General features: G+C 43.6%; 1 protein-coding gene across 1 annotated transcript in view; it reads left to right on the plus strand.

Annotated features, from left to right (window-relative positions):
* The first annotated feature begins 7,832 nt into the window (after positions 1-7,832).
* Positions 7,833-27,560, plus strand: part of LOC143816657 (TPR repeat-containing protein DDB_G0287407-like) — a 105,439-nt gene continuing 85,711 nt past the window's right edge. The window contains exons 1-7 of the mRNA XM_077297314.1: positions 7,833-7,967; positions 11,678-11,851; positions 11,937-12,121; positions 12,293-12,617; positions 19,077-19,195; positions 19,438-19,675; positions 19,761-19,869. Of these exons, the coding sequence (XP_077153429.1) occupies positions 7,905-7,967; positions 11,678-11,851; positions 11,937-12,121; positions 12,293-12,617; positions 19,077-19,195; positions 19,438-19,675; positions 19,761-19,869 (1,213 nt within the window). The 5' untranslated portion in view covers positions 7,833-7,904. The remainder of the gene's footprint in view (positions 7,968-11,677; positions 11,852-11,936; positions 12,122-12,292; positions 12,618-19,076; positions 19,196-19,437; positions 19,676-19,760; positions 19,870-27,560) is intronic.

Raw genomic sequence — 27,560 nt, forward strand, 5'->3', positions numbered from 1 at the left:
ATTCCTTGGTTGCGTTCTCAGAACCCAATTATCAACTGGGAGACAAAGGAGATTATCTTTCCAACAAGGAGCAACTCAGCGTTAACAGAAGCTGTCCCTGAGTCCACGGCTACGGAACCACATGTACAGGTATCTTCTTTACCTCCAGCATATAAAGAGTTCTCTGACCTCTGTGACAAGAAGAATGCAGATCAACTTCCTCCACACAGGCATTATGACTTCCATTGAGTTGCTTCCTGGGGCAGATATTCCTTTTGGTCACCTATACCCTTTGGCGGCACCTGAGCTTCAAGCCTTAAAGGAGTATATTGATGAAAATCTGGCCAAAGGCTTCATACGTCCTTCTTCCTCACCAGCAGGGGCACCCATTTTTTTTGTAAAGAAGAAGGATGGGACCCTGAGACCCTGTGTTGACTATCGGGAACTCAATAAGGTAACCGTACGAAACTGTTACCCTTTGCCTCTGATTCCCGAATTACTGGAAAGAGTCCGCAATGCTAAGGTGTTCTCTAAGCTGGATCTTCGTGGGGCTTATAATTTGGTGCGTATTCGTCCAGGGGATGAGATGTTAATGACATCTTCAGAGATTTGTTGGACCAGTTTGTGGTGATCTATTTGGACGATATACTAATCTTTTCTGACTCTCTACAGGAACATGAAGAACATGTCAAAACTGTTTTAAGACGTCTGAAAGAGAACCAACTGTATATCAAGCCAGAGAAATGTGAGTTCTATCGTTCTGAGATACAGTTCTTGGGTTATATCATCTCTCCCCAGGGGCTGAACATGGAATCTGGTAAGATTCAGGCTATCCTTGACTGGCCAGCACCCAAGAACGTTAAGGAGGTCGCTTCATTCTAAATTTTTCTGATATTGTCCGTCCCATTAATTCCTTGACAAAGAAGGAAAAGCCCTTTAAGTGGTCATCACAGGCTCAAGAAGCTTTTGATCGGCTGAAGATCTGTTTCACATCAGCACCGCTGTTGATACACCCAGATCCAACACATCCTTTCATTGTGGAGGTAGACGCTTCTGATAATGCTTTGGGGGCTATTCTCTCCCAGAGAACTGGAGAGAAGGGTCTGCTACATCCTTGTGCTTTCTTTTCCCGTAGACTAACCTCAGCAGAGAAGAATTACGACGTGGGAGACAAGGAATTGCTGGCTATTATTACGGCTTTCAAAGAATGGAGGCATCATCTGCAAGGAGCTGCACAACAGATCATAGTGCTAACTGACCATCGCAATCTAGAGTTCCTTAGATCCGCTAGATGTCTTTCTCCTCGTCAGGCTCGTTGGAACTTATTCTTAAATCAATTTAACTTTGTTATCTCATACCATCCAGGTTCTCGTAATGGGAAGGCTGATGCTTTATCCCGAATCCATGCTGCGGATTCCGTACCTGGAGCCCCGTCCAAGACCATTCTATCTGATGCCAATTTCATCGGAGTTATCCACGATCAGGACTTGTGGAAGGAGTGCAGGGAGGCGTATGAAGGTTATGTATTTCTGGCCAACCCACCTGTGGATATTAATCTTGTCTTTAAGGGTGGCATGTGGTTCAGAGATTGACGTATCTACGTCCCGGAGGTCATCCGTCTGCAGATCCTCAAGTTGGTACATGACTCCAAGTTGGCTGGTCACAGGGCGGTACAGAAGACACAAGAGTTCCTGAGCCGATTCTTCTGGTGGCCAACTCGCCTGAAGGATACCAAGGACTATGTTCTCTCTTGCGAGGTATGTGCCCGTTACAAGACTCCTCATGTGGCACCTACGGGTCTTCTACAACCATTACCTGCTCCATCCCGCCCTTGGGGATCTATATCAATGGACTTTATTGTGGAGCTGCCTACATCGGGGGGCATGAATACAATCATGGTGGTAGTTGATCGCCTGACTAAAGCTGCTCATTTTGTTCCATGCACCGGCCTCCCCTCTGCTAAAGATACAGTGAACTTGGATATACAGAATGTCTTTCGGTTGCATGAAGTGCCGGATGAGGTCATCTCTGACCGTGGAGTGCAGTTCACTTCAAGATTCTGGAAGGGGTTTTGCTCTGCACTCTATATTAATGTCTGTCTCTCTTCTGCTTACCATCCCCAGACAAATGGTCAGACTGAGCGTACCAACTAGACGCTGGAACAATATTTAATATGCTATGTCAGCCATCTCCAGGATGATTGGTTGGAGTTGTTGCCGTTAGCCGAATTTTCATATAATAATTCTCAGAGCGCCTCCACTAAATTTACACCTTTCTTTGCCAATCTGGGTTATCATCTGTGTATTTTACCTAGGTCTCCAATTAATTCTCCGGTTCCAGCAGTGGAGGAAAGGCTGACTGCGATGAGACAAAATCTGGAAGTTCTGAAGGAATCCCTAACCACGGCTCAAGAACGTTATAAATGATCGGCTGATAGATTCCGTAAACCTGCACCCATGTTCAAGGTAGGAGATTCCGTGTGGTTATCAACTAAGAATCTGAAGTTAAATGTTCCTTCACAAAAACTTGGACAGAAATTAATTGGCCCTTTCAAGATCAACGGTATTGTGAGCTCTGTGGCCTGCCGGCTGAAGCTACCTAGGACAATGAAGGTACACCCAGTTTTTCATGTATCTTTACTAAAGCCTGTATCTTCTAATACCTTCCAGGGACGTGTTGTGCCACCTCCGCAGCCTGTGGTGATTGATGGGCAAGAACAATTCGTGGTGGAGGAAATTATTGATTCCAGGATTCGCAGGAATCGGCTCCAATATCTGATAAGATGGCAGGGATATCCCCCTGAGGAAGACTCTTGGGAACCTGTGGAAAACATCAATGCCCAACAGAAGATTTCTCGTTTTCATCAGAGATTCCCTGAGAAACCAGGTCCAGGATCGTCCTGAGGCCACTTCTAAGGAGGGAGTAATGTCAGGACTCTGAACATTTTTTTACCTTTTGTGCATTACTGCCCTTTTCCAACATGGCGTCTTTGGTCTCATGTGCACTTGTCTTCCTGCTATAAAACTCCACCCCAGCCTTCAGTCTGTGCTAGATTATTCTGCTTTGCATCCAGCTCCTGATTACTCCCTGGCCTTGCACCTGCACCTGCTCCTGTGAACCTGTGTTGGAGATCCTGCCACTCTGCTCTGAGTTCCTGCTGCATACACCAGTGTTCAGTAATCCTTCATCTGCTGCTCGTGTTACTTCCATCTGCATTCGCTGGACATGTAAGCTGTTTCTGCTCTGCAAAACCTGAGACTATTAACCAGGCCTCCCTGGTTGAGCTAAGATATGATTTTAACTGCCTAATAGCATATCTATCTGTGTCTGGACTAAGTCAAGGATCTATTCGTGTCAAGTTTCCTCAAGAATAATTGTGCTTCATAGACTTTCTGTTTGTTTGCATCTACCTATGAAGTTTCCTATTGACTGCTAAGCTGTTATTATTTATTAGTTATTATTTGCACCAAGTGTTGTGGACTTGAGTTTCTCTCTGCACCTGTTTAAATCACCGTGTGATAATATAAACTTTACCACTTATAAAACTGTGTCCTGTTGTCTTGTTCCACGCAAAGAGTCTCCTGAATTATCCCCTATAATTATTACACCAAGTTTTCAATTGCTTCAAATCTGTGTGGTACATTATCCACGTCACGCTACTGTTGTACTCAAAAGTTTACATACCTCAGCAGAATTTTTTCTTCCTTGGCCTTTTTTCAGAGAATATGAATGATAGCACCAAAACTTTTTCTCCACTCATGATTAGTGGTTGGATGAAGCCATTTATTGTCAAACTACTGTGTTTTCTCTTTTTAAATCATAGTGACAACCCAAAACACCCAAATGACACTGATCAAAAGTTTAAATATCCTTGTGATTTTGGCCTGCACAGAAGTTGACACAAATGGATTTGAATGGCTACTAAAGGTAACATCCTCACCTGTGACCGGTTTGCTTGTAATCAAGGGTAATTAGGCTGTGTGCATAAAAGCTGAGTGAGTTTCTGGGATCCAGACAGCATCTTTCATCCAGCCACTGACGTTTCTGGATTGTGAGTCATGGGGAAAGCAAAAGAGTTGTCAATGGATCTATGGGAAAAGGTAGTTGAACTGTATAAAACAGGAAAGGGATACAAAAATATATCCAAGGAATTGATAATGCCAGTCAGCAGCGTTCAAACTGGGATTAACAAATTGAAAATTAGGTGCTGTGTAAAAACAAAACCACGGTCAGGCAGACCAGTAAAAATGTCATCCACAACCACAAGGAAAATTGTTCAGGATGCAAAAAAAAAAACACAAATAACATGAGCTGAAATAAGACTCTGAAAACTAGCGGTGTGATTGTTTCAAGATGCACAATAAGGAGGCACTTGAAGAAAAATGGGCTGCGTGGTCGAGTCACCAGAAGAAAGCCATTACTGCACAAATGCCACAAAGTATCTTGCCTACATTATGCAAAATAGCACAGAGACAAGCCTCAAAACTTCTGGAACAAGGTATTTTGGAGTGATCAGACCAAAATTTAACTTTTTGGCCACAACCATAAACGATGCATTCAACAAGGCATGTGATGAAAGGAACACCATTTCAACTGTAAAGCATGGAGGTGGATCGCTGATGTTTTGGGGGATCCGCAAATACTGGAGGCAAATTTGCACTCACCAGCCTGAAAGCTGCGCATGGGACGTACTTGGACGTTCCAACATGACAACGTTCCAAAACAGAAGACCAAGTCGACCGGTCATTGGCTACGGCAGAACAATGTGAAGGTTCTGGAGTGGCCATCTCAGTCTCCTGACCTCAACATCATTGAGCCACTCTGGGGAGATCTCGAGCGCATAGTTCATGCTAGACAGCCCAGGAATTTACAGGAACTGGAGGCTTTCTGCCAAGAATGGGCAGCTTTACCATCTGAAAGAGTAAAGAACCTCATCCACAACTACCACAAAAGAATTCAAGCTGTCATTGATGTTAGAGGAGGCAATACACGGTATTAAGAAATGCGGTATGTGAACTTTTGATCAGGGTCATTTGGATGTTTTGGGTTGTCATTTTAATTTAAAAAGAGAAAACACAGTAGTTTGACAATAAATGGCTTCACCCAACCACTAACCATGAGTGGAGAAAAAGTTTTGGTATTATCATTCATATTCTCTGAAAAAAGGCCAAAAAAGCAAAAATTCGGCCAGGGTATGTAAACTTTTCAGCACAACTGTATTTGAATATTCTCTTCAGTGGGCTGGAACTCTATTGTCACCCAAAAGCCAATATCGACTTTTCAGCGAGTCTTGCCACATGACATGAATAAAAAAACAAAACAGACTCTCCATTTACAGACATGTTTCAGTGCGTTGCACCTCATCAAAGTAAAGGAGGTCTGATTTAGCTAGGTGAGAGACCTCTGATGGGGAATGTATCCACTTGTGGAGAATGACAAGTTGGCATAAGCCATATATACAGTTTATACATAATTTATGACTAGTTTTTTGTTTATATAGTAATGCCTCTTTCCCTGATTATCTGTCACTTTTTCTCTCTTGCACTGCTCGTTCCTTATGAAATCTATCCATAGAGCAACGGGTAACTTACTTAATTGCTAGGTGTCTGACTTCTTGAATCTCCACCAGTTCCAAAAATCAAGATCTGCAGAGCCCTGTCTTGGATGGAGCTGGGGTGCACAAGCTTGACCTTGGCTACATTCATTCACTATGAGACTGCTGGAGAAAGCAGAGTACAACACACCTACTTACTACAGTTCCATAGACAATTAATGGAGTGAAGATCTATAATATACACACTTATACTCCAGGACCAGGGGTCTACAGTGATTCTGGAGATCAATGAGTTCCAGTCCCAGCAATCGTTAAGTTCTCCTCTATCGTATAGATGGTAGAAAACTCTTCCTTTATTCAATACCCCTTTATTCAATTTGGTAGAGACGTCTTCCAGTAATGGCATGGATGATATCCTTAACCCCTTAATGACCGCCAATACGTCTTTTAACTGACCTGAGATATAAGAGAATAGCCTCCCCATACAGGTGACAATCCAGCATCTGTCGGTTGTGCACTATAGCTGACAACTTGCTCTATCAGCCATGGTCAGTGTTTGCTCCATCCAAATCTGTTTAACCCCTTAGATGCTGCTTTCAGTAGTGACTACATCATTATAAATGGTTAACATAGTGTGAGGGCTTCCTCTTTATCCAAATTGGTGCTCTCGGATCATGATTGTGTGGTCCTGATGTTTGCCATGTCAGTTCATGACCAAATAGCAGCCTTAGGGTACCGTCACACAGTGGCATTTTTATCGCTACGACGGTACGATTCGTGACGTTCTAGCGATATAGTTACGATCTCGCAGTGTCTGACACGCAGCAGCGATCAGGGACCCTGCTGAGAATCGTACGTCGTAGCAGATCGTATGGAACTTTCTTTCGTCGCTTGATCACCCGCTGACATCGCTGGATCGTTGTGTGTGACAGCGATCCAGCGATGTGTTCGCTTGTAACCAGGGTAAACATCGGGTTACTAAGCGCAGGGCCGCGCTTAGTAACCCGATGTTTACCGTGGTTACCAGCGTAAAAGTAAAAAAAAAAAAACCGTACATACTCACCATCTGATGTCCGTCAGGTCCCTCGCCGTCTGCTTCCCGCTCTGACTGTCTGCCGGCCGGAAAGTGAGAGCACAGCACAGCGGTGACGTCACTGCTGCGCTCTGCTCTCACTGTACGGCCAGATCTCAGTCAGAGCAGGAAGCGGACGGCAAGGGACCTGACGGACATCAGATGGTGAGTATGTACGTTTTTTTTTTTTTAACTTTTACGCTGGTAACCACGGTAAACATCGGGTTACTAAGCGCGGCCCTGCGCTTAGTAACCCGATGTTTACCCTGGTTACCAGCGAACCTCGGCATCGTTGGTCGCTGGAGAGCGGTCTGTGTGACAGCTCCCCAGCGACCACACAACCACTTACCAACGATCACGGCCAGGTCGTATCGCTGGTCGTGATCGTTGGTAAATCGTTATGTGAGACGGTACCCTTACAGTCTGACTGCTGTAGTAATCTGTTCAGAAGTTAGAGGCATTTAGGTGGTAAAAATAGACATTTTCATTTCTGTCATGCCACTCTGCATTAATTCCTGTAAAGCAACTGAATGTTTAACAAACTAACGGACTGCAGTTTTCAATTTGTCAGGGGTGCTGTTTTTTTTCTAATATATAGGACCCCTAAAGTCACTTCAAACATGGATAAGTCCTTAAAAAAAGAAATTGTGTAAATTTCCTTGAAAATATGAAAAATTGATGCTACATTTTTAAACCTCATAAAATGCTAACAAAACAAAATAACATTTTACAAATGGTGCTGATATAAAGCCGACACGTGGGAAATGTTATTTATTAATGGTTCGCTGTGGTGTGACCATCTGGATTAAAGAGATAATCATTCAAATTTAGAAAAGTGCAAATTTTTTAACATTTTACTAAAATTTTTGATACTTTTTATAAATAAACACAAAACATATTGACCTAGATTTACCATTATCATAAAGTATAATGTGTCATGAAAAAACATTCTCAAAATCACTGGGATTTGTTGAAGCATTGCAGAGTTATTACCACATAAAGTGACACTGGTCAGATTTCAAAAATTTGGCTCCGTCACTAAGGGGTTAATAAACTGCATTCAACTGCACAGTAAAGATAATTGTTATAAGCATAGTGTTTCTTTAAGTTCATTTATTTGCCTAGTGACATTGAGAACCTATAATTTACGATGGGTTACCTGGCTACACACAATGTACACTATGCTCGATGCATGGTGTCCTGTTACCCAGCAGTTTGTGTAGACATGCTACTGACATGAATTGACTCCTGGTGGGGAGTATACTGGTTCCCAACCTGACCGGCAGCTGCGGTTTTCCAATGGGGGTTGTAGTAAGCACAATGAGGAGGCAGAAGAAAGACGATGCACATGGAAGTGTCAAGGTAAAATAAGTGTCACATTAGGTGGGTTCCCTATGAACAGTCTGTGCTGGACTCACTGGCATTAAATAGAGTAAAAGGGAAATGTCTGAATCTCATAAATCTGATTTCCACTTGCAATGAACTGATGTCAATGAAGCAGATTTTCATATTTATAACATTTAGAAGTTTAGAGAGATATGGTCAGTACCTTTAAAACAAAGCCTAGAAGGTGGTCTGCTGTTCTATGTGTTGAGCAAATGACCACAGATTCCGTATCTATTTTTTTTTTTTTTTAATTATGCAGTAGTCAATGGCATAATGACCACCAGTACGACTTGAAACTTACCTGAGAGATAAGAGAATAGCACACCCGACAGATGAAAATGCAGCAGCTGTACACAATACTGGAAATCCTGCTATATCAGCCATGATCAGTGTTGGCACCGGCCATGGCCATTTAACCCCTTAGTCTTTAGTGACTGCAGCATACAGATGGTTAAGAGGGAGTGTGGGGGCTCCCTCTTTAACTCCATTGGCATCCTGAGAACATGAAAGTGTGGTTCTGATGGTTGCCATGGCAATTCAAGGCCAAATAACGGCCTTAGGGTCCATAGTGAGTTAAGAAATTAGCAACATTAAGGTGGTAAAAATTAACAATATTCCTGAAAAGCACTTAAAGGGTTAATAAATTGATTGACAGCCATTTTGAAGGGTGTTATTTTCAAAATGTTATCACTTTTTAGTGTTTTCCAATATATTGGTGCCCCAAAATATTTTCAAAACTGAATAGGTCTCTAAAAAATGTTTTGTAAATTTCCTTGAAAAAAAACAAAACGGAAAATTACTGCTACAGTTTTAAAGCTTCTAACATCTTAACAAAATAAAAGAAAATTTCAAAAATGGTGTTGATGTAAAGTAAACATGTGGGAAATGTTACTTATTAACTATTTTGTGTGGTATGACTATCTGGATCAAAAGGATAATCTTTGAGTTTGAAAATTACTAATTTTTAGTCATTGTTGTCAAATTTCTAATATGTATTTGTCAATATATGTCATATTTGTTAATATGTATTTATCAAAATCGTAACCTAACCCCTTAGTGACAGAGCCAATTTTGTACTTAATGACCAAGCCAATTTTTTAAATTCTGACCACTGTCAATATATGAGGTTATAACTCTAAAAAAAAAAAATTGTAAATCAAACTCCCCTTAGGTAAAAATAATAAAATATTTTTTTTTCCATTTTTCCATTAGGGTTAGAGTTGGGGTTGGGTCTAGGGTTATGGTTGGGGTTAGACCTAGAATTAGGGTTGGGGCTAGGGTTAGAGCTATTGTTATTGTTGGGCTAGGGTTAGGGTTGGAGCTAGGGTTAGGGCTAAGGTTACGGTTGGGGCTAGGGTTAGTGCTAGAGTTGGGGATAGGGTAAGGGTTGTGTTGGGGTTACGATTGTGGTTAGGGGTGTGTTGGGGTTAGGGCTATGTTAGGGTTGGAGTTAGAATTGGGGCTTTAGCTACATATGGGGGCCTCCAAACGTGACATGGTGCCCACCAATAATTTCAGCCAATTTTGCGTTCAAAAAGTCAAACGGTGCTTCTGAGCCCTGCCATGCGCCCAAACAGTGGCTTTCCCCCACATACGGGGTATCGGCGTACTCGGGAGAAATTAAACAACAAATTTTGTGGTCCATTTTCTCCTTGTGAAAATAAAAAAAAGTTTGCTTCCAAAGTACATTTTTTGTGATAAAAGATAGATTTTTTTTCCTTCCACACTACTTCAGTTCTCGTAAAGCACCTGAGGGGTTAATATAAACCTCTTGAATGTGGTTTTGCGCACCTTCTTTGTGCTGCTCTAATATTTCTCTTTTTTTAATCTTTAACATTGAGTACGCAGGGACATGTGTTGTATGTGGATGTGTCCGCATGTGGAGTTTTGATGTGTCCAGAGACCGCAAATGAATAGCTATGAACCTATGGTTACTATTTTCACATAATGTGCAGCCAAACATTATTTTGTGAAACTAATTAGTATACAATTTTAACCCTTCAGGCATCCAGTCCCACAGTAAGTGTCGCTTACTGTAGCGCTTCTTCCCTAGAGCCTGTCCGTGTGGTACTGATGCGGCACATAGTTGCCACACGTGTGCAGCAAATATTACACACACAGACACTGTCATCTCCGGTCCCGGAAATATCAGGATAAGTAGTTGTTGAGAAGGGGTGTTGGAATATAGCCTATTATTGTATATATTGCATCAATTACTAACTACTATTTAATAGTGCATGGTTTTCTGTTTCTAGTAGTAGTAGTAGTGCCAGTAATGCTTTGTTAAAAAGAAAGAAACCAAGAAGTTCCTGAGGACTCGCTGTGTGTGTAGCAGGAGCACATTTCTACTTTCACTTTACAAGCTGACAGACAAGATGCTAAGAGCCTAAGCTATAAGAAATGCCAGTTGTAAGCGGTGTTATCTTTGTTTCTGAATAAATATCTATTCACCATTGAACGGCTGGACACTACAGAGATTAATCTGCAGCCAACATATGACTTGTATCCTCATTTTTCACATGTTTTCTCCCCTACTCCCTTATCTTTAATTTTCAGTTCTCTCTGTGTTGGTGGGTGGAGACCAGCTGCTGTGATTTCTTTCTCACACAGTATACACAGGGATAGATTCCTGTTCTTTGTGACACAGATGAAGGCAGCAGCATTTAGAGCATTATATAGCAGAACTGACTAAAGTAGATAGGAATCCAGTTCTGTGATTAGATTAATTACTTGCTTGAAAATGCAGCACAGATCTATTTTTATGCCTGTGTTGTTTCATCTCACTACTTCTGCTCCTCATCTCCTCTCATCTCTACTTAGTTTTTGTTTTTAAGTGGGAGCTTAATGCTTCATTGAGCAAGTGTTGCTTTGACCAAGACAGATTTGAGTTGTTTTTCAGCATTGATAATGAGTTCAGGAGCCAAAGGAAGTGGACAAAAATTGTTCATAAGTGGAGAAAGAAGCCATGTTTTCTGATGAGATATATTATGAAATTGATTGTTTGCTATTACTATTGATTTATACAAAGTTTGTTGAAATTAAAGTGATCATTTGCGCATATAGTGCTACCATTGTCCTTACAATGTTTATGTGTATAGAAGAAAAATGGTTACATTTTTTTTAAGGAAACACTATTGCAAAATGATTTTGAAGGATGACATGGTAAAAAGGTAGTCAATGTTATTTGCTTCAATGGTTTTAAAGTTTTAGCCCACAAAGGTCAGACACAGGATACAAAAATAATTGTGTGTTTTTTAGTGCGGTTGGGGGGAGTGTCATGTTTGGGTTGATCTTGGTCAAAGTCACTTAGAACATCAATATATGATCATTGGAATTTGTAAAGAGAAAATATTTTCAGGAAAGAGGGCAATATGCCCTTTAGGTAGGCTGTAAAAGAATATATTCTATTTATGTAAAACAAGCTCTTAATTACATGGCTGGCGACCACTACATTTGTCAGAACAGGGACAATAGGTGGCTCCCACCTTTTATTAATATTCATGGCTATTAATAAAGTGTAAAGGGTGATCTATTTAATGGGCAGAGTCAGTCGTCGGGCATTTTGTGCCTGCTTGTGAATTCTGTACTTACAATTACAAGTATTCTTAAATCCAAAAATTTCTCCAGGATAAAATTTGACCATAAATTTCCACTTTTTATTATATGATTCATCTCGATGTTGTCAGGAGTCAACTGTGGATTTACCTCAGATGTGGAACTTGATTAATAGCTTACCGTTTGTCGAAGTACCACATAATCGCTCTTCCCACAATGTGCCTTCCGGATGGATCACTGTAAGAGTGTTTGTGTCATCCACATTTGATGACTTCTACTCGGAGAGAGAGATGCTCATAAAGCAAGTAAGTAATACGTTGTGCAAGACCAGTATTGATCATGGAGTAGCAAAGAATAATTTCATTCTTAAGTTTGTTCTTGACATTACAGGTGTTCCCTGAACTCAGAGAGTGGTGTGAAGATCGCAGTATGTGCTTGGTGGAGTGTGATTTAAGATGGGGAATTCCTAAGGACACTCCTTCAGGCAAAATTTTTGCCACATGCCTTGGTGAACTAGATCGATGTCACCAGGACACCTGTGGAATGCCGTTCATGGTGGTGCTTCTAGGGGAACGGTAAACACGTTTTCTGTTTCTATCTTAACTACTTTCTCCAAATCTATTAAAATACAACTCTCATATGATAAGTAACAAGAAGTAGCGAGACTGATAAAGAAGAAATTATCTTGTAACTCCTCTTATTGTGCATAATAAAAGCAAAAACTGAAAATGATTATTTTCTTGAAGTGCCGGCTGGATACCAGATGCAACAGAGGTACCTGAAGAAATTGTTGATGTCTATCACTGGATCAATGGCTTGTCGGTCACAGGAACAGAAATTTTGCATGGTGCTTATAGAAACTACAATCCCAATGCAGCATTTTGCCTCCGAGATCCATCTTTTCTACCCGAATTGCCAGAGGAGGTTCTTCCAAGGTATCAAGACAAAGGTCATAAAGCTTTGTTTATGCAGTCTCTCAAGGAACAAATACATCACCGATTTCCAAAAGATCAAATTCTATACTATGGCTGCCAGATACTTGCCACTGACTCCGCTGCTGGACCAGAGAAGGTAAAAAATGAAACTTCTCATTCTTTCATTTAGCAATAACATCTGCAATTGGGTTATTTGTTCACTAGGATTTACATTTTTGCAATAGATAATATTTTACAATGCAAATATACTAAACAGAGTATTGTGTTATATATAAGTAAGTCAGAAAAAGACAGATCTTTTTTAATTTTAATTTTTAAATTGATCAGTTGTAAATTACCTACTGAGTGTGTTTTTTTTATTTTCTCACAAATTTAATGAAGAATCAACAAGATACAGAATTTGACCATAGATTTTTAATTTATGAGACGAACCTAATAAACCTTGTAAATTGTTAATTAGTACTTATGTTTGTAATATTTTGCTTTTACTATTTTAGTTACTTTTATTTTATGGATTGCTAGTGCTAAGATTTGTGGATGTCAATGTGTTGTGGTACCGTGTGTAAAATACCACAGGGAGAAAGAAGAGATTAAAGTTAGTGCCCATCAGTGCCACTTTATGTATTAAAGAAACACAAAACCTAGAAATTCATGTTTAAAAAAAAAAACGAAAATCCTGCAGAGGATTTCCGGGGAATTTTTTTTGTGTGTTTTTGTACTAATTTTTGCAGTATTTAGTTGAATGCACTGAGTATACTCAGTAAAGCCTATTTACTTGCACTAGGTTAAGATATTAAAAAGAGCTGTTATACACCCTCCATAGCTTCAGCAATCCCTCTCTGCGTCGGCTCTGGAACCTGAATATGTGGCAGTGGGTGACAGGTTATGGACGGCCACTAGAGAGTTGTTCAGCTAGCTCTGATTAGTCATCTAAGGCCAGCCTCTAGTCTCTGATATAATAGGCAGGTATCACTAGAAAGGAGAAGGGTGAGCCATTTGTATATAAGAGGAGCAGCTGAGTCACTGAACACAGCCAGCAACCTTTCCATTATGTGTAAGCAGCAAGCACATTCCTACAGTGATAATATCATCTCGTCTACACACTACTAGCACCTGACAATTCAAATCAATCATAATTAGCGTTGCGCAAGTGTGCAGGGAACGTGTTTTGTTGAACAGCTGCGAGACATTCAGCCATGGCGACTCCAACATAGTATTCAAGCTCGCCGAAGATACTCTATTAGCACACAAAAAAGCTCTCTCATCACTAATAATAATGTATTGAATAAATGTCTTGACATTTTTTTTTTGTGAGGAGGTGCTCGAAAGGTGCTTGGCACTCCCAAAGTGATTGCAGATATAAATGGTTTTATTTGAAATGCAATCCAAAAAATTCACAAAATGACGTTTTGGTCTGTAGGTTAGACCTTCCTCAGACAAACTACAAAGTTAAACAGTAGAAGAAGGAAAAAACTATGATGAATACAAATGTAAGAGGAGGCAATGATACTCCTGAAGAGCCCCTGCTTGATGTATCATTAGTGCGGGAAGACTGCCACCTACTGACTAGATGGGAACCAATCAGCACAGGAAGAGTGGCAGGGGGGACGAGTTCAGGGCCTTTGATGACAAGTTTCCTGGATATAAAGGTTCTGAGTGCCAAACTGCAAGGTGATTTGGTGCCAAGAGAGGGAGAGGTGTGGACCTGGGACGATGCTGAAGCCCGAGTGACAGGCCTTAGTGGAAAGCGTGTGCCAGCAGCGTGCTGGCCGCTGTCAGACAGAGCCCGGACGTCGTTCAGTGAAATCTAAATAACAGACTATGAGACAAATAAAGAGAAAAAAGATGGGCCTAACAAAAAACGGGAGTCACCACCATACAAATAACAAGAAAGCAGCTTTATTCCACACATATGCAAAAGACAGAACATTTTAAAAACATTAAAAACTAAGGGATGTGACATATCCCTGTACAAACCAAAGGCCCATAATACGGCCACAGCACCGCATCACTCCCAAAGGGGTATTATTTGCACATGCCCAAAATAATACAAAATCTGTCCCACAGGCTCATGTGAAGGCTAAGAATAAAATTAACCAGCTCCCTGAATGCTGACTGTCACTAAGATGTGAAAATGCAATGCCTACCTAATAGTGGTATGCAATCTGAAAAAGGAAGAAAATGCACACAATTTTACACATGAAAAAAAACCATCAGACTAGGACAGCATGCTGTAAATAACCATGGATGAAATACCCACCAGTAGAGGGAGAATCATGACCTGGAGCGCAAAAACACATGCAATAACGCAGACATACCACAGATTGCTAGCATGGGCATGTATACCCTAAGGGAGGTGCGGGCGGCAGACACCCAACGCGTGTCGCCACACAGCGGTGGCTTCGTCTGACGAAGCCACCGCTGTGTGGCGACACGCGTTGGGTGTCTGCCGCCCGCACCTCCCTTAGGGTATACATGCCCATGCTAGCAATCTGTGGTATGTCTGCGTTATTGCATGTGTTTTTGCGCTCCAGGTCATGATTCTCCCTCTACTGGTGGGTATTTCATCCATGGTTATTTACAGCATGCTGTCCTAGTCTGATGGTTTTTTTTCATGTGTAAAATTGTGTGCATTTTCTTCCTTTTTCAGATTGCATACCACTATTAGGTAGGCATTGCATTTTCACATCTTAGTGACAGTCAGCATTCAGGGAGCTGGTTAATTTTATTCTTAGCCTTCACATGAGCCTGTGGGACAGATTTTGTATTATTTTGGGCATGTGCAAATAATACCCCTTTGGGAGTGATGCGGTGCTGTGGCCGTATTATGGGCCTTTGGTTTGTACAGGGATATGTCACATCCCTTAGTTTTTAATGTTTTTAAAATGTTCTGTCTTTTGCATATGTGTGGAATAAAGCTGCTTTCTTGTTATTTGTATGGTGGTGACTCCCGTTTTTTGTTAGGCCCATCTTTTTTCTCTTTATTTGTCATATAGTGTTTTCTGGGCCTAGGTTTGAGTCCCACCGACCGTGGTGCCCCCGTTTGCTCCTTTTTGGTCCTAAATAACAGACTATGACGATCAGTACCCAAAGAGCAGATCTATGCTGTGCAAGAGCTCAGAGTGTGCCGGTCAAGATCTGAATACCTGTTCTACGCTGATCAAGTTCCAGAGTTCAGGTGACACCAGCTGAGAGCCAGAACACAGCCCTTTGACCCAGTCACAGAAGACATCCACTGTCAGTCAAGTATCAAAGATCCAAGAGGAGACTTCAACCAGGGGAGGACGCCTGCTGTGATAGGAGGGAGACACGAGTGAGCTGGGCCGTCGCTTCCGGCACCGACGTACCGTACAGGGATATGCCTGGGCTACAACATCAGGTGCAGTGGGGGTCACCTGGGGCAAAGGAGGCTCAGCGTTCCTTGATAGACTTTGTTAGGAAGCCTTGTGGCCTAGTGTGAAAAGCCGGTGGCCCCTGGTTAGGGTCATTGTGTCAAGAGGACCTAGTGTAGCAGCTTTCCCAGAAATGTGTGTACCACACCTGTCAGAGAGACACCACTATAATCATCTAAGGCCACATTCACACGTTCAGCATTTGACATCAGTATTTGTAAGCCATAACCAGGAGTGGGTGAAAAATGCAGAAATGGTGCATGTGTTTCTATTATACTTTTCCTCTGATTGTTCTACTCCTGATTTTGACATAAAAATACTGGTATCAAATACTGAACGTGACCTAAGACACTTCTCCGGTTATTTAGCTTGAAATTATTGTATGTTCTGCATTGTATACCATAATCCACTTGTGTTTGTGCTGTTTTCTATTGTTAAACTGCTTCATAAGTTCCCACTATACCAGAAGCAATAAATAGTTTGTTGTCTGTTTCCGCCTTGTGCTCATCTGTGCGTTGCGTATCTGGTCACCTGCTAACACAAATGACACAAAAGCATGCTTCAAGCATAATATACCATATTATTAATATATTATGTACATAACGTAAATCACACCGCCATATGTGTGATGTACAGATGTGTCCTGGTTTACATTTGGTGTGCAGCGTCTTCCTCCTTCTATTCGTGTAGTCGGATGGGAGCTTACACCGCATTTCAAATTATCATGCAAATTGGATAAAGATGTACAGCTCTGGCAAAAATTAAGAGACCACCACATCAAAACGCTGTCATGGGTGGCCCAATCTCCAGACCTGAACCCCATTGAAAACCTCTGGAATGTAATCAAGAGGATGATGGATAGTCACAAGCCATCAAACAAAGAACTGCTTACATTTTTGTGCCAGAATCAGTGTGAAAGACTGGTTCAAAGCATGCCAAGACTCATGAAAGCTGTGATTAAAAATCATGGTTATTCCACAAAATATTGATTTCTGAACTCTTCCTGAGTTAAAACATTAGTATTGTTGTTTCTAAATGATTATGAATTTGCTTTCTTCGCATTATTTGAGGTCTGAAAGCACTGAGTTTTTTGTAATTTTGATCACTTCTCCTTTTCAGAAAAAAAAGTACCAAATTTATTGCTTGGAAATTTGTAGACACGTTGTCAGAAGTTTATAGAATAAATGAACAATTTACATTTTACTCAAAAATATACCTTAATTTTTTCCAAAGCTGTACTTTTTTCTTTTTCAAATAAATTCATGGATGGTATTGTGTTTCAGGGCTCTTTGGATCACTGAACTCAATCTCAAACACTTGTGATAATTAGTTTACCAGGTGAGCCAAATTAAAAGAAAACTAGGTAGGAAGCATGTTCCACCTTACTAAGCAAGCAATGTGGGAAAGAAAAAGGATCTCTCTTCTGACGAAAAGTGTGCAATGCTTTGGACAAGATATGAAAACATTAGATATTTTACAAAAACTTAAGCGTGATCATCTTACTGTGAACAGATTTGTGGCTGATACAGAGCACAGATGGTTTGTGCAGATAAAGGCATAATGAGGAAGGTTTCTGCAAGACAAATTCATCGGATTAAGAGAACAGCTGCTAAAATACCATAACAAAGCAGAAAAACGGTATTTGAAGCTGCTGTTGCCTCTAGAGTCCTGCAAACCTCAAGGTGTAGGATCTGCCAGAAGCTTGCAGTTGTGCATAAATCTACTATTTGGCAACTAATAATCAGTGCTTACAAGCAAAAATGGTTGAAGAGGGCCCAGACATATATGAAGATTAATTTTGAAACAGTTTTGTTTAAAGATGAGTTCCATGCAGCCCTCGATGGTCCAGATGGATGGAGTAGTGAATGGTTGGTGGATGGCCACCATGTCCCAACAAGGCTGTAATGTCAGCAAGGAAGTAGAGTGGAGAGCTGGTAGGCCCCTGAAGGTGTTAAAATGACCTCGGCAAAGTATATAGTGTTTCTAATTAACCATTTTCTTCCATGGTACAAAAAGAAGAACCGTGCCATCAATAGTAAAATGATCTCATGCTGCAAATGATATCTCCTAATCATTGACTGCAATGGGCATAAAAGGAGAGAAACTCATGGTGTAGCCAAAATCCTCTACTGACCTCAACCCTATTGAGAACCTTTGGAGTATCCTCAAGCAAAAGGTCTATGAGAGTGTGAGGCTGTTCACATAAAAACAGCAGCTCTGGGAGGCTATTCTGACATCCTGCAAATAAATTAAAGCAGAAACTATCCAAAAACTCACAAGTTCAATAGATGCTAGAATTGTGAAGGTGATATCAAAGAAGGGGTCCTATGTTAACATGAATCTTGGTCTGTTTTGATTGAAAAAGCTTTTGATTTCAGTGAATGTGACTGCTTAATGCTGCAAATCAGAGAAAAATAGCATCTGCATAATAATTTGTAACGTGATGTAGTGGTTGGCATAATGGGAACTAGCACCAACCATAAACCTACACAACAATTAATGGGAGCACTGACTATCTTGTTAATATTTTTGACAAACCCCAAAGGCAGTCGTATTTTCTCATGGTTCTATTTCCTATAGTTCATAGCAGATTAATTTTGTGGATGGTATTTGTAATACAACCATATACATCTGACATAAGTTGGACTGTCACGTATCTTCCTACTGTGTTCAAAAGATTGGAACCCTTCTTCTGCACCCATATAATGGGAGTGCCGTATATCTTCTATTCCGGGATAAATATAAGGCAGATGGCTACAAATTGAGCCAGCTAGTGGTTTCTATCTATTGAATTGAGAGCTCTACTCTCAGGCCTTCTTTTTTTACTTTGCTTTCTAGTAAAAGGGAAAGTAATAATTAATGGAGTCATACTATGGAAGGAAGGAATAATGCCAGAGTATAGGAGTGGAGCCATTTAGTAGCACTGCCGCTATCATCTGCCTCAGAGAGTTTTCAGTGCTGGTTATTATCAGCTTGTCCTATTTTAAAAATATCTACGAGAAATAAGGATTACATTTTCATAATTTCCGTAACTCAATTGAATTGTACAAATTAATTGAAATAATAAAGATCTGCTATTCACCCTTCGCTGTTCCATTCTTAGTTGACCGGTTACAGCAGTGACCTGACAACCGCACTCCAATCACTGAGCTCAGCGGCTCATTGTGAGTGTAGATTTTGATGTATGTATTTTTTGGTTTTAGGTGGAATTGAGGTTTTCCTCTGAATTCTCCTTGTGGATTTTAGAGTTTCTTAAAAAGCAAATTCTTCTTACGTTCCCAGAACATTCAGAAAATACATCCCAGAAGGGACAGATTTCTTGGTAAGATGATTGAATATGCATACATAGATAGTTTTGGTAAGATCTTATTCTTAGCAGCCATTTACAGCTTAATGTTCCATTCCGCTTTTTTAATGGGCAGCACGGTGGTGCAGTGGTTAGCACTGCAGCCTTATGTTAGCGCTATATAAAAATAAAGATTATTATTATTAATGAAAGATCTGGAATGGATGCTGTCATGAAGAAGAAGAAAAAAGCTGATAGTTGTCTGTATTTATTTGAAGGCAGGAGACAGAATTAGCTCATCATCACATCTTTCTCCATCAAAAGCAGCAGTTGTTTCTTGGTCGAGATCTTGAGGTAAAGAAGATCCTAGAGTTCCTACACACTGATCAAATTGATTCTGCCATACAGGAAAATAAAGTGTCAACTGAATGGAGGATCCCTGTGTACCTGATAGTTTCAGAGCCTGGAAGAGGCAAGTCATGTTTAATGGCTGCTTGTATATCTAGAGTGCAACAGGTGAGAGACTTTTCCATCCGTAGAGTTACAACCAGCTTTTCTAAAACCATCATATTCAAGTATCCGTTCTTGGATGTTTATGCAGATTCCTGGCATCAGGGTGTTTTACCATTTTGTCGGCTGCTGTCCTTCATCTGTTCAACTTTCCAATATAGTGATGCGTCTTTGCTGCGACCTCATGCCAGGTGGAACAGGTACGTTTTATAAATGATCTTGTAAAAAAAATAAGTTGGAAAATAAAAGCAGATTAAACATCCTTCCTTATAGCACCACTTCTGTATTTTTCCTCTCTCCTGGAATCATTAAAGTATGTTCCTTGCCTGTAGTAAAATTCCAACCACCGTTTTCTGCTATTCTTGGAGCCGCCTCAGTCATCTTCTGCTATACTCAGTGCTGCTCCTGTAGTCTTCTGCTAGTTGTGACCTGATGACTCACTCTAGTGTTTTCTGGGTGGACTGGAAGTTACTACTCAGTGTAAGTCTGAGAGCCAGAACAAGGTGCTTAAAGACATTTATTGAGAGCTAGTGATTGTTAGCTATGACTTCCTGTAAGTCAGGAGCTGCGGTCACAAAATGGCGGAGCAAGACCAGAGCAGTGCCTGGTACAACAGAAGACAGCAGCTGATAAGTATTTTACTACAGGCAGTGATCAGGTATTAGTTATATCACTCTGGTGGTGAAATAAAAAAAAAAAAACAACTGTAGTGGTACCTTAACAGTAAATAGTGACAGATGCACTCAAAATGTTATGCCCATAGTAGCCAAACCTAGTTTTTCCTTCATATTTCCATTGCTATCCAGTTTTCATTGCTACAGACCCATTTATCTATCTAATGATAAAGATGTTGAAAAGTAACAACATCAAGAAATATTATTATTGACAATACCAATGGAGCACCCCCCAATGTAGGGCAATGGGATACTCGGTATCGGGTCCCTCGGTCTTGGTTCTGGGGATGTCACGGTGGCTGACCCGGTCCGTGGCCCCCAGGGGTGTCCAGTAAAAGAGTTTATATATGGGCAAGGTGCAATAAAGAACGAGGACACAGGGTTGCAGTCTCTTTACCTTTTTACTGAAGGCTTCAGCATCCGCAATCCAGAGCACTGCTAACAGGGCTGGCTGAGACCAGCCGGTCCGAAGGCACATCCAGAGTTCCCTTTGCAGGTGGAAATCAGTAGCCTTCCTACTAGCGCCTGTGTGTTGTAGTACCTCCCTGCTGAGCACCACGGGATAGTCCTCCCAACTGTCGTATCTGTTTCTGATGTTCTCTCTCCGTCTCCCAGATGGTATGGATAGGACGCACCCGTATGACGGGGTAGGCCTGGAGCTATTTTATAGGGACCCTAGAGACGCCCCTCTCTCACACTTGCCTCCATTGTCTTCATTAGGTGTAAAAGTTGGACAGCCAACTTGGAATTCACTGCCCTGCCGTGGATTGAAGTAATGCGTAGAGCCTATTACTCCCTCAGTGTTCCGGCCACCGGCTACGCGCCTCAAAAGGATGTTACCGATCTTATGGCAGGACTCCTTCTGGTTCTATCTCCTTTGTGCTGTGATCTCGTTTCTCACTTCTCCACAATATACTTCGCTTCATGTCCTTTCTTAAGAGACTGCCGCTATGCTGTGCAGGTGCAGCTCCGTAACGATCTGTCTGTACTAGGCCGCTGTCAGGGTCCCACTCCCGACAGGTCCTCCCTGTAACTCTCCCAGGCTGCTTTCTCCCTAACTTCCTATCCAACCCCCAGTTTTACCCATATGTGAGGAGTGGCCTAATAGATTGGGCCTTTTGCTCCCCCTGGTGGCTGGAGTGTGAAGTGTAGCGTGTGTGATACCTGGTCAGGTGAACTCCTTTAGTGCCATCAGACGTCCCATCACTCCCCCTGTTGGAGAAGCGACGTTACTGCAACAACCAGGACTCTGGGGCGCTGCACTCCCCCCCATTAAATCCAGTACTCCCGGACTGGGAAAAGAAGAACAACGATACATGTCAGCAAAAGCCATACAAAATTTTAGAATACTATAAACAAGTAAATTTTAACAGTGCTTCCCTTTATGGGAGGTGAGGACACTTGAACGTTACCAACAAAACATATTTAGATAGTGCAATCCTACAACAACGATTTAACTTTTCCTTTAAGGGCGTAAGAGCAGGTACCCACTAAAGGTATACTATCTATTAAGTGTTCTAACAATAATTTAACATTCCTTATCCTAAGCTCAAAGTCTTGGTCATGCATAGTCTATGACTCCCAGTCCAGTAAGTGCAAATTTAAAACAGCAGACATTGGAGAAGACAATGACATCGTCCAGATATAGCAACACGGTTTCAAAGTTCTTGTGTCCCAAACAGCACTCCATCATCCTCTGGAACGTTCCCAGGGTGTTGCACAGTCCGAAGGGCATGTAGTTGAACTCGCAGAGACCCATTGGCATTGTGAAGGCCGTCTTTTCCTTGTCCGCCTCTGCCACGGGAACCTGCCAGTACCCACTGGTGAGATCAAAGGTAGAGAAGTAATTCGCAGATTTTAAAGCAGCCAGGGACTTCTCTATCCTGGGCAGTAGGTATGCATCCTTATGTGTAATGCGGTTTAGCTGTCTATAATCAACGCACATCCTCATTGTACCATCCTTCTTCCTGATGAGGACTAATGGAGCTGCCCAGGGACTACAACTGTCTCTCACTACCTCTTCCTCCTTCATCTCTCGCAACATGTCCTTGGCAGACTGATAATGAGCTTTTACGGGTGGATGTTCTCCTGTGGGGATGTGATGTTGAATCCCTTTTACCTGCCCAAAATCTGGGGAGTGCTTGCTGAATACCCGCTCATACTCAAGAACCACCCTGTAGGCCCCCTGTTTCTGGTGTGATGGGGAAGAATCAGTGCCCACGTGCAATTCCCGACACCAATCACCCGTTTGCCCTGCAGAGCCATTGTCCTCTGCCTGGTTGGAGGGGACCAAGGGTTCTGGTGTCTGTACCGCATTACTACCAACAGTAAACCGTTTGGCAAGTGTGGCATATTTGGTTAGGTGGGCCTCTTCCTCTCCACAGTTAAGGACACGTACTGGCACCCTCCCCTTGCGGACTTCAACCACTCCCCTGGCGGTCAGGAGGGTAGGCCTACTATCTGAATATACAGGTTCTACCAGGGCCTGGTAGTCCTTACCCCTGAGGCCTATTGCTGCCCGACACCATATTAACATTTCACTCCTGGGAGGGATTACAATGGGAATTGAATCACTCACTGTGACACGGCCAATTTCACCACCAGTCAGCTCGACCTGTTGTCTCTGCATCAGAGCTCTGATTTCTTTCTGCAGGGCACGTTGTTCACTGTAACCAGCTGTTTCTGCTACCTGCTGTAACAAGACAATAACCTCTGCAAGACAATTTTCTATGACATTGGTACCAATGGTCATCATGGGGTTACATTCACGTCGGTCAATATCAACAATTACAATTCCTTGGGCCTCCAATTCTACCTGCCCCACCTTAATGGTGACCTCTTTGTACCCCACTTGTGGCAATGGCTGACCATTGCTGGCTATTATGTTGAAATCATCATCGGGGCCACGAGTATTGTCGGTGTCCTCCCAATATCGTTTATATAGGATGTAAGGCATGGTGGTCACCTGAAATCCGGTGTCCAACAAAGAGTTCATGGGGATACCGTCAATCACAATGGGGAGAACGGGTCGTCCTCCAATATATTTGGCTGTCCTATTTTGCGGGCCTGGTCGTCCTACTCCTGGGGGTTGGCCCTCTGCCCCAGGGGTTGCTCGTTTAAATGACAGTACCTTGCAAGGTGGCCCACCTGGTGACAGCGGCGGCAGATAGGTCGTCCATCCCGATGAAAGCGATCGTCGTCTCTGCCTCTGGTCGGCGGAATCCTCCTCTGTCGCTGCCAGGGGACAACCTCCGGTCTGGAAGCCAGCTGGATCTTCTCCTTGGGGGCCTCCTGTAGGGACTGTACGGTCCGGGTTAGGGCAGCAACGCTCTTGGTCAGCTCCTGCATCTGGAGGCATAGTCCTGCAGGGGAATCGTCTTCCAGGATCTGGGCATCGACCTCAGCAGAAACTGGAACATCTGGTGCCACCTCCTGGTGGTTCGTGAGGGCTTGACGCCTGGGAAGTACTGCGCGGCTGGGCTGTTGCTCCTGTAGCACCTGGATGACTTTATCTTTAAATTGCGTGAAAGTCAGGTCTGAATTCTGCATGGCCAGGAAGTGCAGTTGGGCCCTTTGGTGACTGCACAGGAGCCCCTCGATGAACCGCTCCTTTAGGAGTTTATCCTCATCTTGCATGCTGTTTGGGTCAATCTGCTTGATGCCCCACAGTGCCTCCTGGAGATTAAGGGCATAGTCCCGTAAGCTATCCTGCGGCCTCTGCTTGCACCCATAGAACGTCAACTTAATTTCTGTAGCTGTGCAGGTGTCAAAGGTGGTTTTAAGCTTTGCAGAGACCTGCTGCGCAGTTCTTATCCGCGGCGGGCCAGGACTCCACTTCTCTCAGAGCCGCTTCAAAGAGTTGGCCTGTTACCATATGAACTTTCTGAGGCTCCGTCAGGGGATAAAACTTAAGCAGACTGTAGATCCCTTCTTTAAAATCAGTTAGTGTATGCGATTCTCCAGAGTATCGTGGGAGCCAGGCCGCTCCAGGTATGTACGGCATAGAGAATGGCATAATGGCCGCTGTAGCTGCGGCAGTGCCCGGCTGGCTGAGAGGAGCGGCAAGTTCCGCGGAACCCAGCGGCGGTACAAGGCCTGCGGCTGCACCTATTGCGGGGCCTGGAGGTGCTTCTGCGTCTGCGGCTGCGACCACCGCCACCTCCCCTCCTGGATCGGACATGGCTGCTCTCCCCCCTCCGATAACCTGGTGGGGGTCGGGGTTCCTTTCTGCAATCGGCACCCGTCCTCCTGCTTCGCGCTCTTTTCGGCTGACTCCGCCCACGAAGCTGCGGCTCCTCCCCCTCGCACTCCACACGGCGCGGTAATGGCGGATTTTGGCGGCAATTGGCAATACAGTCTTTGCAATAAATTACGGTTCAAGCACAATTCAGACACAGTTCTAAGGCACACATAACCTGATTCTCAGGCTTAAGTAGATACTGTTCGTGACGCCAAAATGGAGCACCCCTCAGTGTAGGGCAATGGGATACTCGGTACCGGGTCCCTCGGTCTCGGTTCTGGGGATGTCACGGTGGCTGACCCGGTCTGTGGCCCTCAGGGGTGTCCAGTAAAAGAGTTTATATATGGGCAAGGTGCAATAAAGAACAAGGACACAGGGTTGCAGTCTCTTTACCTTTTTACTGAAGGCTTCAGCATCCGCAATCCAGAGCACTGCTAACAGGGCTGGCTGAGAACAGCCGGTCCAAAGGCACATCCAGAGTTCCCTTTGCAGGTGGAAATCAGTAGTCTTCCTACTAGCGCCTGTGTGTTGTAGTACCTCCCTGCTGAGCACCACGGGATAGTCCTCCCAACTGTCGTATCTGTTTCTGATGTTCTCTCTCCGTCCCCCAGATGGTATGGATAGGACGCACCCGTATGACGGGGTAGGCCTGGAGCTATTTTATAGGGACCCTAGAGACGCCCCTCTCCCACAATTGCCTCCGTTGTCTTCATTAGGTGTAAAAGTTGGACAGCCAACTTGGAATTCACTGCCCTGCCGTGGATTGAAGTAATGCGTAGAGCCTATTACTCCCTCGGTGTTCCGGCCACCGGCTACACGCCTCAGAAGGATGTTACCGATCTTATGGCAGGACTCCTTCTGGTTCTATCTTCTTTGTGCTGTGATCTCGTTTCTCACTTCTCCACAATATACTTAGCTTCGTGTCCTTTCTTAAGAGACTGCCGCTATGCTGTGCAGGTGCAGCTCCGTAACGATCTGTCTGTACTAGGCCGCTGTCAGGGTCCCACTCCTGACAGGTCCTCCCTGGAACTCTCCCAGGCTAACTTCCTATCCGACCCCCAGTTTTACCCATATGTGAGGAGTGGCCTAATAGATAGGGCCTTTTGCTCCCCCTGGTGGCCGGAGTGTGAAGTGTAGCGTGTGTGTGATACCTGGTCAGGTGAACTCCTTTAGTGCCATCAGACGTCCCATCACTCCCCCTGGTGGAGAAGCAACGTTACTGCAACGACCAGGACTCTGGGGTGCTGCAGCAATATCAACCGATAAGAACACCGCACAATAACAATGCCCTTACGTAGATTCTAAGAGACCGTCAGCAAAGAAAGCTCACCAACAAAAGTTTATAAAATGAAAATATTTTATACCCCGAGCCAAGTAAATAATATAACATTGATAAAACAAATACCCATTAACAAATATAATAGAGAGGCATAAATTACATAAGCTTAGTGTACCCTGTGTTCACTGTGGACATTATGTGAATGACCTGATGACACAGGCCCCATTGATACTACCAGGCAACCCACTACCACCAATTTATTAACTTACTTTCACACGTGGTCAAAATTGTTGGTGCCCCTCGTTTAACCCCTTAACGACCGCCGATACGCCTTTTAACGGCGGCCGCTAAGGGTACTTAAACCACAGCGCCGTTAATTAACGGCGCTGTGGAAAAAGTGAATAGCGCCCCCCAGAGTCGGATTTTCTCTGGGGTCTCGGTTGCCGAGGGTAGCCGAGACCCCAGAGAACATGATTCGGGGGGTTTTTACCGACCCCCGAGTTGCGATCGCCGGTAATTAACCGTTTACCGGCGGTCGCAACAACAACAAAAAAACGCGATTTGCCGTTTAATTTCTCTGTCCTCCGATGTGATCGCACATCGGAGGACAGAGAAATGTGGTCCCCGATGGCCCCCAATAGCCCCCCGATACTTACCTACCTCCCCCGGTGCTCCTCGTGGCTCCCGATGGGCGCCGCCATCTTTTTTCCGGGAAAAAATGGCGGGCGCACGCGCAGTACGCCCGCCGCCCGGCACCCGGAAGATCTTTGGGGTCTCAGCTGCCGGGGGTAGCCGAGACCCCAAAGAACATGATCGGGGTCGGTTTGCACCGACCCCTGCTTTGCGATCGCCGGTAATTAACAGTTTACCGGCGACCGCAAAAAAAAAAAAAAAAGCGATCAGTTATTTCTCTGTCCTCTGATGTGATCGCACATCAGAGGACAGAGAAATAGGGGGATTCGGGGACCCTAACATACTCACCTGGTGTCCCTGGGTCCTCTTCTGTCTTCTCCTGCCAGCCGGCTTTTTCATCATGGCGGGCGCATGCGCAGTGCGCCCGCCATCTGCTGCCATCTGCCGGCCGGCAGGAGAAGACAAGTTGGGGCTAAAATTAGGGTTAGGGTTAGGGTTAGAGTTAGGGTTAGGGTTAGGGTTAGAGTTAGGGTTAGAGTTAGGGTTAGGGTTAGGGTTAGAGTTAGGGTTAGGGTTAGAGTTAGGGTTAGGGTTGGGGCTAAATTTAGGGTTAGGGCTAGGGTTAGGGATAGGCTACTTTCACACTAGCGTTTTTTGGCTTCCGTCGCAATGCGTCGTTGGAGAAAAAACGCATCCTGCAAAAGTGCTTGCAGGATGCGTTTTTTCTCCATTGGCTTGCATTAGCGACGCATTGCGACGGATTGCCACATGTCGCATCCGTCGTGCGACGGATGCGTCGTGCTTTGGCGGACCGTCGACACAAAAAAAACTACATGTAACTTTTTTGTGCGACGTGTCCGCCATTTCCGACCGCGCATGAGTGGCCGGAACTCCGCCCCCGCCTCCCCGCACATCACAATGGGGCAGCGGATGCGTTGAAAAAACAGCATCCGCTGCACCCATTGTGCGGCGCTTACAACGCTAGCGTCGGTACGTCGGCCCGACACACACTGCGATGGGCCGAGTACGACGCTAGTGTGAAAGTAGCCTTAGGCTTCTTTCACA

Source organism: Ranitomeya variabilis, chromosome 1 (genome assembly GCF_051348905.1).
Source record: "Ranitomeya variabilis isolate aRanVar5 chromosome 1, aRanVar5.hap1, whole genome shotgun sequence".
NCBI lineage: Eukaryota > Metazoa > Chordata > Amphibia > Anura > Dendrobatidae > Ranitomeya > Ranitomeya variabilis.